Source organism: Capra hircus, chromosome 9 (assembly GCF_001704415.2).
Source record: "Capra hircus breed San Clemente chromosome 9, ASM170441v1, whole genome shotgun sequence".
Lineage (NCBI taxonomy): Eukaryota > Metazoa > Chordata > Mammalia > Artiodactyla > Bovidae > Capra > Capra hircus.
Window position 1 is genome coordinate 54,910,983 of NC_030816.1, and position 16,025 is coordinate 54,927,007.

Consider the following 16,025-nt stretch of genomic DNA (forward strand, 5'->3'; position numbering starts at 1 on the left):
AAAAAGAATGAAATATAATAATAATAGCTTCTGAAATTCTGTTAATTGAATCTAAATGTGAAGTTCTTCTATGCAGTTTGTATCCACAACTCTGAAGCCTGGATGTTACAGTGTGCACATTAAGATGGTTTGCCAAACAGTAAATGATGCATGATTCCAGGAACCACTACAGCAAATTTGAATCCAAGATGTAGTCAGGGATTTTTAGGAGAAATTATGCAGCTTATAATGCAGAAGAGTGGCTTATTCAGAGTTCACTTGCTGAATTAAATTAGGCAAAATGCTAAATGAAGTAATACAGCATTATTAAAACAGTCCATGTAGGTAAATGGCACATTGTTTTGTAAAGCAAAAGGGAAAAGACTCTCCATGTAACCAACAGCCATTCCATTGGCTAGTTGCTATTATGTCATTTCCTATCAATGGACACAGTCAGAATCAAGGTATATTGCTCAGTGGTCCTGGTTGAATTTGATGGTAAACATACAGCAGAGATCAGACTCTGGATTTTGATTTGCAGTTTAATGAATCTGGAATATTTGAAGCTAAATTCCAAAACAAGTCTCTACATTTTATATGTTTTAAATCTGAAGAGATCAGAAATGTGATACGTACTTCATTTTTCTCTATTTTCTTTCATTTCATTCCAACACACACCCTGGAAGAACTGGGAGAAATGGAACTATTTCCGTGAGAGCTCTGGATGGACCCAAAGCCAGCATTATGCCCAGTACATACCATGCGGCATCACCTCCCGGGTACACTATTCTAGATGTGGATGCAAATGCAATGCTGTTTGTTGGTGGCTTGACTGGGAAATTGAAGGTAATGTGTTTCTCCCCATCCATCTCTGTAGACAATTCCTGGCATGATGACTTTGGGCAAAGACAGGACACAAAACTGCAAAAACTTGACAGCTTTTTACCTAGTTTGTTTTTATGAAAACATGGATATATTTTGAGTAAGAATTTTCTTCCTGAAATATCCAATCTGAAAACATAATCTTTTTAAACCCATGTGTATTTACTCACACAGTTATTGTTTTGCCCTAATCTGTGGCATCAATTTTTTGATATTATTTTAGCTACCTCAAGAGCAAAGTGTTTTTTAATGATACCTCATTTTCTGAATCAATTTATGATTTATTCATATGAAGTGCTATAAAGTTCAAACTCACATCTAATTAAAAGATTTATGAATACCTTGGGAAATATCACAGGAGCCATAAGCCTTCAAATCATGATCTGATTTTTAAAATTTTCAAGTTGCTCTTCTCATTCTTATCAAGTAATGCACTTAATATTCATAATTGCTTCATGACAGGTCCTTGTGCATTTCGAATTGTAAAGTGCCTGCATTTTAAAGAAGCTCATGTTGATTAGATGGAATTAGGTGTTGGAAAACGACCTGTGGGTGAGATGTAGGAGCACAACCAAATATAATGGGTAATCCTGGGCTTGTCAGAATCATCCTGGGATAAGATTAGTCAGAAAATGTGAAAAGCCAGGGTGACCCCAAATTTATGAGAAGTCAACCTTCATATAGAGTGAGGTTGTTTTGTTTGCTTTGTGTATGAGATGTGATTCTAAAGTATTGGAATGGATTCCGTAACTACACACTAAGATCACCCTCTTTTCTTAGAGCTGCATATCAATGTATATGGTACATAGTAATATACAGTCATATTGCCAATTTCTTTCCTCCTCAGAAAGATAAATACAGGGGTAGCACAGAGTTATATTCGCCTGCAATGTAGGAGACACAGGAGATATTCATTCCTTCCCTGGGTTGGAAAGATCCCCTGAAGGAGAAAATGGCAACCCACTCCAGTATTCTTGCCAGGAAAAGCCCATGATAGAGGAGCCTGGTGGGCTACAGTCCATGGGGTCGCAAGGAGTCAGACACAACTTAGCAACTGAGCGTGCTCACACACACACACACACACACACACACACACACACACACACAGAACAGAAAGAAAAAAAGAAAGAAATTTTGAAATTAAATCCAGGCTGAATTCCCTGCTCTATCACGTGCTAAAATATGACCTTAGGCAAGTCACTTAACCCCCTGGGCTTCAGTTTCCTCTACTAGAAAAGTAAGATAAAAATATCTACGCTGCTTGCATACTGTAGGATAATATGTAGTAATAAACTCATAACATTTATATAATCCTTATATGTGCTAAGTAATGTTCTAAGTAATTTTACATGAATTAACAATTTTCATAACAACCCCAAAATGTAGATAGAAGCCTCATTTTATACTTAAGAAATCTATATAAGAAATAAATTAAATGATTCACCCAAGATCTCATGGCAGTGAGTGGTGGAACTGGGATCTGATAAAAATCTCTATTCTTAACCACCATCCCTTACTACCACAATGAATAGTGAGATTATATGCATAAAATTCATAACGAATGCCTGAGATATGGTGCTATGCGCTGTTGCTTCAGTCATGCCTGACTCTTTGCAACCCTATGGGCTGTAGCCCACCAGACTTCTCTGTCCATGAGATTCTCCAAGCAAGAATACTGGAGTGGGTTGCCATGCCCTCCTCCAGAGGATCTTCTCAACCCAGGGATCAAACTCAGGTGTCCCATATTGTAGGAGGATTCTTTACCATCTGGTTTAGTTCAGTTCAGTTGCTCAGTCATGTCCGACTCTTTGCAACCCCATGAATCCCAGTACGCCAGGCCTCCCTGTCCATCACCAACTCCCAGAGTTCACTCAAACTCACATCCATCAAGTCAGTGATGCCATCCAGCCATCTCATCCTCAGTCGTCCCCTTCTCCTCCTGCCCCCAATCCCTCCCAGCACCAGAGTCTTTTCCAATGAGTCAACTCTTCACATGAGGTGGCCAAAGTACTGAAGTTTCAGCTTTAGCATCATTCCTTCCAAAGAACACCCAGGACTGATCTCCTTTAGAATGGACTGGTTGGATCTTCTTGCAGTCCAAGGGACTCTCAAGAGTCTTCTCCAACACCACAGTTCAAAAGCATCAATTCTTCAGTGCTCAGCCTTCTTCACAGTCCAACTCTCACATCCATACATGACTACTGGAAAAACCATAGCCTTGACTAGATGGACCTTTGTTGGCAAAGTAATGTCTCTGCTTTTGAATATGCTGTCAAGGTTGGTCATAACTTTCCTTCCAAGGAGTAAGCGTCTTTTAATTTCATGGCTGCAGTCACCATCTGCAGTGAATTTGGAGCCACATCTTAAATTGTACCTTAAATAATAATTATTATTCAGATGTCGCTAGGCATAAAGAAACTGATTTATGCCAGTATGAGGGGCAAAAAGTAAAGGCAAATGTAATCTATAGAAAATCTTAATCATTTTGGCCAGGAGTTTCAAGGTTCCTGCCATACCATTACATGAACCAAAAACTGAAACAAGTAACTATATTGTCATGTTAATGAAAATTCACAAGAGCAGGAAAATATCCCAGTTATAATTTTTATTGTGCAAGAGGAAAAACAAAAAGCAAGTAGAATTCACAAGTAGGATAATCAGCCTTTGGAAAATTAAGGGAAGCTTCCACAGATAACAGAGAATCCCAAGGACTGTTCTTGACTTGTAAATGTCAGTGTCTGACCAACATTTCTTCTCCATGGCAATGCCCCACTCGATCATAGCAGTAGCAAGATGTACATGTTCATGACTTTAACCTAAATTATAACTACAACTGTTTAACTACTCCATGACTATCGTCTTATATTTGTTCTAAAACCCAAACATGTCAATTCACTTTTTCCTTTCAGGTTACTCAGATAAATGTGAATTCACTTTGGCAGAGTGTTGTAGACTTGTAACATTATCAGTGCCAAAATGAACAGTTGTTTAAATTACAGCAAGTTTCTCTAGAGAGAATTGGATCATTCTCCTCCTTCTTGACTGTTATATACCAAGAACTGACATGTACACACTGCTGTATTTAAAGCAGATAACCAACAGGGACCTACTGTGTATCACAGGGAACTCAGCTGAATATTCTGCAATAACCTAAATGGGAAAAGAATTTGAAAAGGAATAGATGTATATATATATAACTGAATCACCTTGTTGTACATCTGAAACTAACACAACATGGTTAATCAACTATAGTGGATGTGCTCAGTCATGTCTGGCTCTTTGTGATCCATGGACTGTAGTCTGCCAGGCTCCTCTCTCCATGAAATTCTCCAAGCAATAATACTGGAGTGGGTTGCTATTCCCTTCTCCAGAGGATGTTCCCAACCCAGGAATTGAACCCACGTCTCTTACTTCTGCATTGGCAGATGGGTATGCTCCAATATAAAATAAACATTTTAAAAAAAAGACTTTTCCCTGTAAGAATGACACTAAGGTTGTCATTCAACAAATATTTATTCTTCCCTTATTAGATGTCAGGCTCTGTGCTGTGTATGCCCCCAAGCAACAACCGCAGGGCCCCTTTGCTTACAAATTGACTCTGTCCCTTCATTCTCCTGCACTAGAAACCTACTTGAATGTAAAAGGAAATGAAAAACTGGGGACAGCAGTATCATAAGGTAATCTATATGCAAGCGTTTGTTTCCCATTGTCAGTATCTACCATTTCTCATATGGAGAAGGAAGGGGCAACCCACTCCAGCATGCTTGCCTAAGAAATCCCATGGACGAAAGAGTCAGACACAAGTTAACAACTCAACAACAACAACCCTTTCTCATAATCTCTGGAAAGAAATCATCTTAGTGGTGTAGGAGCACTAGCATTTATTAAACACCATCTCTCTGCCAGGCATTGAATGTGGAACCATAAATAAATTCTCTTATATAATTGTCCTAATAATCCTATGTTACAGACCAAGAAGAAAACAGAATCTCAAACAGAATAAGCAGTTCATTTAAAGTCAGAAGCACGGAGTGTTTATTTACTAATGGTGATAAACTGGTATAGCGCAGAATAACCAGGATCTGAGGATATATTATTATACGGTTAAAAAATGAATATGTACACAACCAAGATTTTTACAAAGAGTGGATAATAACTACTCAAGATTCTTCTGCTCAGATAAGAACTCTCATGAGTACTGTAGGACTTCCCTGGTAGCTCAGTGGAAGAGTCCGCCTGCCAACGCAAGAGATGCAAATTCAATTCCTGGGTTGAGAACATCCCCTGGAGAAGAAAATGGCAACCCACTCCAGTATTCTTGCCTGGGAAATCTCATAGAGGAGCTTGGTAGGCTACAGACCATGGAATTTCAAAGAGTTTCATGCAACTAAATGACTAAACCCCAGGTTCAATCCTTGAGTCGGAAAGGTCCCCTGGAGAAGGGTCCTCCAGTATTCTTGCCTGGAGGATCCCATGAACAGAGGAGCCTGGCAGACTACAGTCCATGGGGTTGCAAAGGGTTGGACATGACTGAGCAACTAATACTTGCTTACTTACTTAAGCAACTAAACAACACCAGCATGGATTCTCTAAGGTGTTTTTTGTGTGAAATTCTAACAAATGTGTTTCTCTCTGCAGAAGGCTGATGCTGTACGTGTTATCACATTCACTGGCTGTATGGGAGAAGCATACTTTGACAGCAAACCTATAGGACTGTGGAATTTCCGAGAAATAGAAGGTGACTGCAAAGGATGTACCGTCAGGTTAGTTAAGAGGAGGGCTCTCCTAACGTCTGTCTGGCCGGTGCATCACAAAAGCTTTAGTTTTATTGTGCAGTGTTGCAGTATCATGTGGATGATAAGCAAGAAGTTTGAAGTGATTGTGTTCAAAGGTAGATTTACCAGGAAGTGAAGTAACCTCAAGTCCTCTCCCCAGTTTGCATAGGTACTTTCCAAGGCCTTGGGAAGTACCCTAGTACTTTGACATGGTCCTATGTTTTTGTAAAATTTGCAAATGTGAGATATTTCAGGGCTTCCCAGGTGGCTCAGTGGTAAAGAATCCACCTGCCAAGCATGAGATGAGGATTCGATCCCTGGGTTGGGAAGATTCCCTGGAAAAGGAAATGGCAACCCATACTATTATTCGTGTGTGGGAAATCCCATGGACAGGGGAGCCTGGCAGGCTACAGTTCATGAAGCCACAGAGTTAGATGTGACTTAGTGACTAAATAACAATAGCAAGGTATTTTAGCCTCAATCAGTTAAGACTGCTATCTCTTTCTACTCCAACTTACCTTTGTGTTCAGGAAGTGTTGGGTCTCTGTGGCTCTTTTTTAGTCATATTTCAGTTTTACTTAAAGAAAGCTCTCCCTAACTGATTAAACTGCAGGCCCCTCAGAGCCTCGATTCACTCTGTTTATGTTTACAAGACAATAGAGAACCATACTGCAGGTTTTGTCTCCTACAGTATTTATGAAATGACACGTAGCATCCTGTAAGTGTTTCAAGTGGAAACCCATCAGACTTGAAGATTTTAAGTGGGAAAGGAAAAACAGAGGTCAAGATAAGCCAGGAGAAAGTTTCATAATAACCATCATTAATTATAAGATAGAGGTTAGAATGTTGAAATTCAAAAATATTTATCAAGCATATAAAGCATATATAAATATTCTCATATAAAACTGAATAGAATATGTAAAAAATTACGTCGAAGTAGAGGATTTCTCTCCATGGACAGAGGAGCCTGGTAGGCTGCAGTCCGTGGGGTCGTGAAGAGTCAGACACGACTGAGCGACTTCACTTTCACTTTTCACTTTCATGCATTGGAGAAGGAAATGGCAATCCACTCCAGTGTTCTTGCCTGGAGAATCCCAGGGACGGGAGAGCCTCGTGGGCTGCCGTCTGTGGGGTCCCACAGAGTTGGACACGACTGAAGCAACTTAGCAGCAGCAGCAGAGAATTTCTCTGCATGAAAACTTAAAGGCTACTGATCAACTGAGCCTACAACAATTTTAATTACATTTAGTTAAAGCTATAAAGCTTCTCTGGTGGCTCAGAGGTTAAAGCATCTGCCTGCAATGTGGGAGACCTGGGTTCGATCTCTGGGTTGGGAAGATTCCCCTGGAGAAGGAAATGGCAACCCACTCCAGTATTCTTGCCTGGAGAATCCCATGGATGGAGGAGCCTGGTAGGCTGCAGTCCATGGGGTCGCAAAGAGTCGGACCTGGAAGCTTAATCAACACACATAGTAACTCTAAAATAATTAGGTGCTAAGGAGCTTATATTTTTTATTTCTAATATAAACAGAACATGTACATTGCTAGGACCTAAATTCTCCATTAATGTAGCAGAGAGTACTTCACATTTTCTTCTCAATGTCTCAGGAGTTTTATAGAAGAAAGTAGCCTCAAAATATTCTCTCCCCAAAAGTTTTAACTTTCATCTTTCTATTTGTTTTTTGTTTGTTTGTTTGTTTTTGTCATCATGAACTTTTCAACCTGGCACTGAAGACAGTTTGAAAGTCTGATCCATTCATGGTTTATAGTAGTTTTGTTCATAGTCTTTAATAAAATTAGAATGTTGTTTCTAAAATGATTTCAATACAAGGACAATGACGTCTCCATTATCATTCTGCTACTCACAAATCAACACCAACTTTTCCCTAAACATTTCTTCAGTAAATTTATAAGTAGAATTTTCAAAAGTTTATTGTCAACCAAACATCTAAGGCATTTAAATGTCCTTTCAGCCATGCATATTATATAAGACTATAGCATCACTAATTATCAATTCTGCAAAGATCTCAGGCCTTCATGTCCTCCTTTCCCAATTTTGAACCAGTCTTGTTCCATGTCCAATTCTAACTATTGCTTCTTGACCTGCATACAGGTTTCTCAAGAAGTAGGTAAGGTGGTCTGGTATTCCTATCTCTTTAAGAATTTTATACAGTTTGTTGTAATCCATACAGTCAAAGGCTTTGGCATAGTCATTAAAGCAGAATGAGATGTTTTTCTGGAATTCTCTTGCTTTTTGTATGATCCAACAGATTTGATCTCTGGTTCATCTGCCCTTTCTAAATCTAGCTGAACATCTGGAAGTTCTCAGTTCAAGTCCTGTTGAAGCCTAGCTTGAAGAGTTTTGAGAATTACCTTACTAGCATGTGAAATCAGTGCAACTGTGTGATAGTTTGAACATTCTTTGGTGCTGCCTTTTTTCGGGTTGGAAGGAAAACTGACCTTTTCCAATCCTATGGCCACCGCTGAGTTTTCCAATTTGCTGACATACTGAGTGCAGCACTTTAACAGCATCATTTTTAGGATTTTAAGTGGCTCAGCTGGAATTACATCACCTCTAGTAGCTTTGTTCATAGTAATTCTTCCTGTAGCCCACTTGACTTCACACTCCAGGATGTCTGGTTCTAGGTGAGTGATCACACCATCATGGTTATCTGATTCATTAAGACCTTTTCTGTAGAGTTCTTCTGTGTATTCTAGCCACCTCTTCTTAATATCTTATGCTTCTGTTAATTCCACACCATTTCTGTACTTTATTGTGCCCATCTTTGTATGAAATGTTCCCTTGCTATCTCTTGAAGAGATCTTGTCTTTACCATTCTATTGTTTTCCTCTGTTTCTTTGCATTGCTCACTGAGGAAGGCTTTCTTATCTCTCCTTGCTATTCTTGGAACTCTGAATTCAAATGAGTATATCTTTCCTTTTCTCCTTTGCCTATAGCTTCTTTTCTTTCCTCAGCTGGTTGTAAGGCCTCCTCAGACAACAATTTCGCCTTTTTGCATTTCTTTTTCTTGGGGTAGGTCTTGCTCCCTGCTTCCTATACAATGTTACAAACCTCTGTCCATTGTTCTTCAAGCGCTCTGTCTACCAAATCTAATCCCTTGAATCTATTGTCACTTCCATTGTATAATCATAAGGAATTTGACTTAGGTCATACATGAATGACTTAAGGATTTTCCCTACTTTCTTCAGTTTAAGCCTGAATTTTGCCATAACGAGCTGATGATCTGAGCTACAGTCAGCTCTAGGCCTTTTTACTGACTGTATAGAGCTTTTCCATCTTTGGCTGCAAAAAATATAATCAGTCTGATTTTGGTATTGACTATCTGGGGATGTCCATGTATAGAGTCATCTCTTGTGTTGTTGGAAGAGGGTGTTTGCTATGACCAGTGTGTTCTTTTGGCAAAACTCTGTTAGCCTGTGCCCTGTGTCATTTTGTAATCCTAGGCCAAACTTTCCTGTTACTCCAGGTATTTCTTGACTTTCTACCTTTGCATTCCAATCCCCTGTGATGAATAGGACATTTTTTTCTCTCTCTCTTTTTTTTTTTTTTTTTTTTTTTGGTGTTAGTTCTAGAAGGTCTTATAGATCTTCATAGAACCACCCAACTTCAACTTCTTTGACATTAGTGGTTGGGGCTTAGACTTGGATTACTGTGATGTTGAATGGTTTTCCTTGGAAATGAACTGAGATCATTCTGTCGTATTTGATATTGTACCTGAGTACTGTATTTCCAACTCTTTTGTTGACTATGAGGGCTACTCCATTACTTCTAAGGGATTCTTGCCAACAGTAGTAAACTGAAATAAATTCTCCCATTCCTGTCCATTTTAGTTCACTGATACCTAAAATGCCAGTGTTCACTCTTGCCATCTGTTTGACCACTTCCAGTTTACCTTGATTCATGGACCGAACATTCCAGGTTCCTATGCAATATTGTTCTTTACAACATTGGACCGTACTTTCACCACCAGATACATCCACAGCTGGACATTGTTTCTGCTTTGGCTCAGCCTCTTCATTCATCCTAAAGCTGTTTCTCTGCTGTTTCCCAGTAGCATATTGGATACCTACCAACTTGGGAGGGTCATCATCTTCCAGTTTCATATCTCTTTGCCTTTTCATACTGTTCATGGAGTTCTCAAGGCAAAAATACTGAAGTGATTTGCCATTCCCATCTCCAGTAAACCATGTTTTTCAGAACTCTCCACCATGACCTGTCCATTTTGGGTGGCCTTGCACAGCATGGCTGGAGAAGGCAATGGCACCCCACTCCAGTACTCATGCCTGGAAAATCCCATGGACGGAGAAGCCTGGTGGGCTGCAGTCCATGGGATCACTAAGAGTTGGACACGACTGAGCGACTTCACTTTCACTTTTCACTTTCATGCATTGGAGAAGGAAATGGCAACGCACTCCAGTGTTCTTGCCTAGAGAATCCCAGGGACGGGGGAGCCTGGTGGGCTGCCTTCTATGGGGTCGTACAGAGTCGGACACGACTGAAGCGACTTAGCAGCAGCAGCAGCAGCACAGCATGGCTCCTAGCTTCACTGAGTTGTACAAGGCTGTGATCCATGTGATCATTTTGGTTAGTTTTCTGTGGTTGTGGTTTTCTTTCTGGAGGCTGTGAGGTTATCATTTATTAATTATAAGAGAATAGTCACCCTTCCTAGTAAATATATTGAAAATGAATAGGAAAACTCTACTATAATGTTAGCTGTTGAAATTTTATGGACTCTGATTGGAAAGATTCATTTTTCCCCAACCTCAAAGTCACCAATTTGAAGCCAGGTTTACCTGGTTTTTGGTTAATAAATTAAACAAAATAGCCTGATCTACAACTGTATGTTTTGTTGCTCTTATACAAAACTCCTGCTTGCAGATTTGCCTGTTGCTTGAAGAGAAGAATCTCTTACAGGGCTGAAGTGGGAATAGGCTTTAGAAATCGTCCACTGATCTAAACCTCTCATCTCAGAGTGGAAACACTGAGACCTGAGGTGGTGTTACGTGACTTCTGAGATTCCACATCAGACTCCAGATTACCTGCCATCTACTCTGCTGTTTTTTCCATTATGTGTAGAGGAAATTAATAGATTAAGGCCATAATAACATCATTATACAAATGTGACATGTTTTTTATTCCAGTGCTTATTCTGACATCATGTAGTGAAGTTTTATGTTTTTTTTCTTTTTGAGTTGTAAGTAACAATGCTTTGGGCCAAAGCATTTGGGAAACTGTCACTGGTGATCCCCACACCCTTTCTGGAGTTTTTGTTGATAGCATGGTGGTACATAATGCAAAATCCAAGTATTTGAGACCCTCACGGACCTTCTACTTAGTAGAGTCTACATTATATTTTCTTATCTCTAACATCATGATATTCCAGATTTTAATGGATTTTTAATAATGATGAAAGAAGACCAAACTCATCATTTATTCACTAAATTTATTCACTGTAAATTTTATTGTTAATAAGCTGATTTAGTCCCACAAACCTTTCAGTTAACACTTTTCATGAATATTGAAAAAGCATCTTTTAAGCTTTAAGCTGCAGTATACAAAAATATATCAATCTGATTTTATACCTGTTTAGATATAACTTACAATTACATGATTATGACAAACACAGATAAGACTCTTCCCTTCCTTTTGTCTTCAGAGTTTTATATTTCTCCCTTTTCCAGAAACAGAGAGGAAGCCAACTTGTCTAAAATACAAAACAGTTATTCTTCCACAAGCCCATTAATGTTTATACACTATTATTTTTCTCATTATCCAAGATCTCATACAAATAATAGTCTCAGTTATTGTTATTTTACATTATTGTATTTCTCAATAGCTCTTCTCTACTCTCAAGTTAATACAACAGTCCAGTTTCACAGATTCAAATATAAACTAAGATGCAGGTATTTAAAGTTTAGAAATGTCTCCACAGTCAAAACTTATGCTGTTTACATCAGTTAGGTAAGATAGATAGATGATAACTCTTCTTTTGAAAAAGAAATCTTTTTAAACGTTATATTTACAAGACATATCTTAGATATGTATTAATTATTCAACCAGTACTGATTGAACATGTATTCTCCGTGAGGCAATTTGATTTACCAATATCCCCCTCATTCCACAAATATTTACAGCTTCTACTATGAGCCAAGTATTGCACTGGATGCTGAGCTTGTGCCTGAAATGGAGCCTGACCCATAAGCACTACTCAGCTTCATAGAGCTTACATACTGGGGAAGAGGACAGATCAACAAATACACACAGTCAGAGGAGCCCTTCATTGTCTGAATCTAATATGTCCAAGAAAATCCAACTGAATAGCCAGAGCTCAGAGAATAGGAGTCTATATTCCATCATGGCTCTTCCACTTACAACTTTTAAGTTAGCACCTTTCGACCACCTTCACCCTTTTCATCCAACCCCTACTCCCTGTTATGTTATGTATTTGGTAAATGTAATAATGCATTCTCAGCATGTTCCAAAATCCCACTAGTTCACACTACTAAGATACACTTAAACACCAACATAACTATCCATCAGGCACCTCAGCAAAAGGATTTAAAACATCATTGACCTAGTTATTGAACACCTAATGAAGTCCAGGTGAGAGATGGTGGTTACCTGGCCTGATGGTGGCACTGGAGAGAAAGGGAAGGATGGAAGATGTATCTGGGATTGTTCCTGACCTACAACAGCCTACAACCCACACTCACAAGATATAGAGTGTGATGTATTGAAAATGGATGGACCATGTAGACATCGTCTGATTCATGTGAAATGTCTCTGTTCAGTCCACAGGTGGAAGATAGTGAGGGGACCATTCAGTTTGATGGAGAAGGCTATGCATTGGTCAGTCGCCCCATTCGTTGGTACCCCAACATCTCCACTGTCATGTTCAAGTTCAGGACATTTTCTTCAAGTGCTCTCCTGATGTACCTTGCCACACGAGACCTGGTAAAGATTTGCACAGTTGATCTTTCACAATTGAGGATATGGTTTGCTTCTTTTTTTGTAGGGTTCCAGTGTAGTTATCAGTTATTGTTCAGAGGAGTCTGGGATGAGTGTGCATAGCCAAGAGTGGTGCATAATATTTATATATTTCCATCAATAACTTTAATTACATATATAATTTAATTATAATTTATTTTCAGAATAACTGCCTTATAATTCTTTAAAAGAAACACCCAGTAAAGATTCCCTCTGTATAGAAACATGCAGCAGAAAGACACACTTCCTTAGCCTTCTTCTAAAGACCTTAGTGAAAGGGTGGTTCTAAATATCCTTATTATTTTTTCCAGGTCAGTGTTTCTTAGTAACTTCTTTCTGGGAATATCCTATTTAGTTTGCTGAATACATTTTCAAAGGAACCCACTTTTTCCTCCTATCATAAAAGGATACATCCTAGTAATTCGGCTTTGACCATTTATACCATAACATCACACCCACAAACATTCATAAAATACTAACACCGATTCTATTTCCAAAAATGGATTTCTCTTACAGATCAACACATTCAGTAATTTAACCATAAAGCCCTATTACAAACCCCACAAAGTGAATACCCATATATTTCTCTGTGTATCTAATCACTGGTGTATTTTTCTTCTATTAATAGAAGGATTTCATGAGTGTAGAGCTCACTGATGGGCACATAAAAGTCAGCTATGATCTGGGTTCAGGAATGGCTTCCGTTGTCAGCAATCAAAACCATAATGACGGGAAATGGAAATCATTCACCTTGTCAAGAATTCAAAAACAAGGTGAGTTTTTATAGTAATAATGCACTCTGAGCCTTAATCATGCTATCCAAAGCTCCCACGTATCTAATCATGAAGAAGACCCTGTCTGTCACTTTAGGTACTCACAAATTCTGTGAAAAAGTGATACAGTCATTTCTTTGGCTTAGATTACAGGTGGTTTGGATTAGACATGACTGATTGAAGAGCCAAATGGCTCTCTGTCATTTTCTTTTGAAAGTGAGAGCTTAATTTGAGAGGATAAAACTACCTTATAACTTGTAAAATTATATCCTGTAGTAGATTTGAAAAGCTTGTATGCTTTCCTTTTCTTCCCATTTTGCCAAGATGTTTCCTTTAGAATGGGCCACAGATAGAATTCATACAGGCAACAGAGCACAGCTACCAATTCTTAGCTTTTTGAAAGTGCCAAGAATGTGTATGTGGACAAGCTAATAGTTGATTAATAATGATGTAACATTTTTATGGTTCTAGGACATTTTCAAAACACTTCCCAAACATTATTTCATTTGTTCATGTATTTTGTTCTGGTTTAGAGAAAAGAAAATGTAGACTCAAGCTTATATGCGGTCCCAGACATTTATACATAAAATCTTACAACCAAGACAGAAATCCAAGACTAGTAGGTGTCAGTGTGCTGCTATTGTTATCTTAGTATAATTCCCCTAATTCTGGGTACTATGGCATTGCTTGTATCTGCAAATTAAACTTTGATTCTTCTGTTTATATTATTAGACTTAATTCATTTTGAATATGCCAGTGTGACATTTCACAAAAATATAGATATAACCTTGCACCATCTTTTATTCCTATATTTAACACATATCTGCCAAACACCTAGTTAAGTACTGTGCTGTGCTTACTAGGTGTTTGGCAGATACAACTACAGTCATGTCATGGACTATAGCCTGTCAGGCTACTCTGTCCATAAGGATTCTCCAGGCAAGAATACTGTAGTGGATAGCCATTCCCTTCTCTAGGGGATCTTCCCAAACCTGGTCACCCTCATTGCAGGCAGATTCTTTCCCATCTGAGCCACCAGGTAAGACCAAGCATATTGGAGTGGGTAGCCTATTCCCTTCTCCAGGGGAACTTCCCAACCCAGGAATCGAACCAGTGTCTCCTTCATTGCAAGGGGGATTCTTTACCAGCTGAACTACTAGGGAAGCCCAGTAATTATTAGGCAAGAACAAAGTGAAGTCTGTGATAAGCCCCTGTCTTTAAGGAACTTGCAGTCTAAAGGGGAAGGCAGACAAGTCAATCAGCAGTTAGAGAGTAGAAAGCTAATTAACATATGGAGATACATACTGCTGCTGCTGAGTCGCTTCAGTCGTGTCCGACTCTATGCGACCCCATAGACGGCAGCCCACCAGGCTCCCCTGTCCCTGGGATTCTCCAGGCAAGAACACTGGAGTGGGTTGTCATTTCCTTCTCCAATGCAGGAAAGTGAAAAGTGAAAGTGAAGTCTCTCAGTCCTGTCTGACTGTTAGCGACCCCATGGACTCCAGCCCACCAGGCTCCTTCGTCCATGGGATTTTCCAGGCAAGAGTACTGGAGTGGGAGAGAAACACTCAAGTTAGATCCAGAGGTCAGGGGAGTGCCCTGATGCACAGGCAGGAGCTGAGGAATTCTGTGGGTGAAAAACTCCTTTGGACAATTCAGAAAATTGAACGTTGTGTGAAAGCCTGGAAGTCTCCGGGAGCATAATATTAATACAACATCATATATCATTCTCCAACTGCTTTTCCTTGGAATAGGAAACCCTGGAGGAACTCCTCAGTTTGGACAAAAACTGGTTTTGCATTTGTATAATTAATTGGAATAGCTGTCTGTATACATTTTTCCCAAGCAAGAGAGGCACAAGGCACATTTATAGACTCTGGACAGTAGCTCAGAAAAAAGTTTAATCTGACATTTCTACAACTTCTCTGATCACCAAAATCCTTCCATACCATATCAGCATTTGGCTGAACACACTTTGGGAAATGCTTTGGGAACTATAAGTGAGTCCATAGGCTAAGAGGATGAATGGTGGCAGAGAATGATCAGATAAGGCTGGAGATTACAAAGCCAGTCTATAAAAGGCCTTATGAGCTAAACTGGGCTTCCCAAGTGGCGCTAGAGGTAAAGAACCTGCCTGCCAATGCAGGAGACATTAAGACACGTGGGTTCCATCCCTGAGTTGGGAAGATCCCCTGGAGGAGGGCATGGCAATTTACTCTTGTATTCTTTTTTTTTTTTTAATTGAAGGATAATTGCATTATAGAATTTTGTTGTTTTCTGTCAAATCTCAGCATGAATCAGCCATAGGTATGCGTATATCCCCTCCGTTTTGAACCTCCCTCCCATCTCCCTCCCATCCCACCCCTCTAGGTTGATATAGAGCACCTGTTTGAGTTTCCTGAGCCATACAGCAAATTCCCGTTGGCTATCTATGTTACATATGGTAATATAAGTTTCCATGTTACTCTTTCCATATGTCTCATCCTCTCTTCCCCTCTCCCCATGTCCATCCCCATCTATTTCCCATGAAGTGATGGGACCAGATGCCATGATCTTCGTTTTCTGAATGTTGGGCTTTAAGCCAACTTTTTCACTCTCCTCTTTCACT

General features: G+C 39.4%; 1 protein-coding gene across 3 annotated transcripts in view; it reads left to right on the forward strand.

Annotated features, from left to right (window-relative positions):
- The window catches only part of LAMA2 (laminin subunit alpha 2), a 677,281-nt gene that overhangs the window by 604,859 nt on the left and 56,397 nt on the right, over nt 1-16,025 (forward strand). For all 3 annotated transcript variants that reach the window (XM_005684731.3, XM_005684732.3, XM_018053196.1), the window contains 4 exons: nt 666-825; nt 5,500-5,624; nt 12,449-12,611; nt 13,273-13,417. In XM_005684731.3, coding sequence (XP_005684788.2) covers nt 666-825; nt 5,500-5,624; nt 12,449-12,611; nt 13,273-13,417 — 593 coding nt within the window. The remainder of the gene's footprint in view (nt 1-665; nt 826-5,499; nt 5,625-12,448; nt 12,612-13,272; nt 13,418-16,025) is intronic.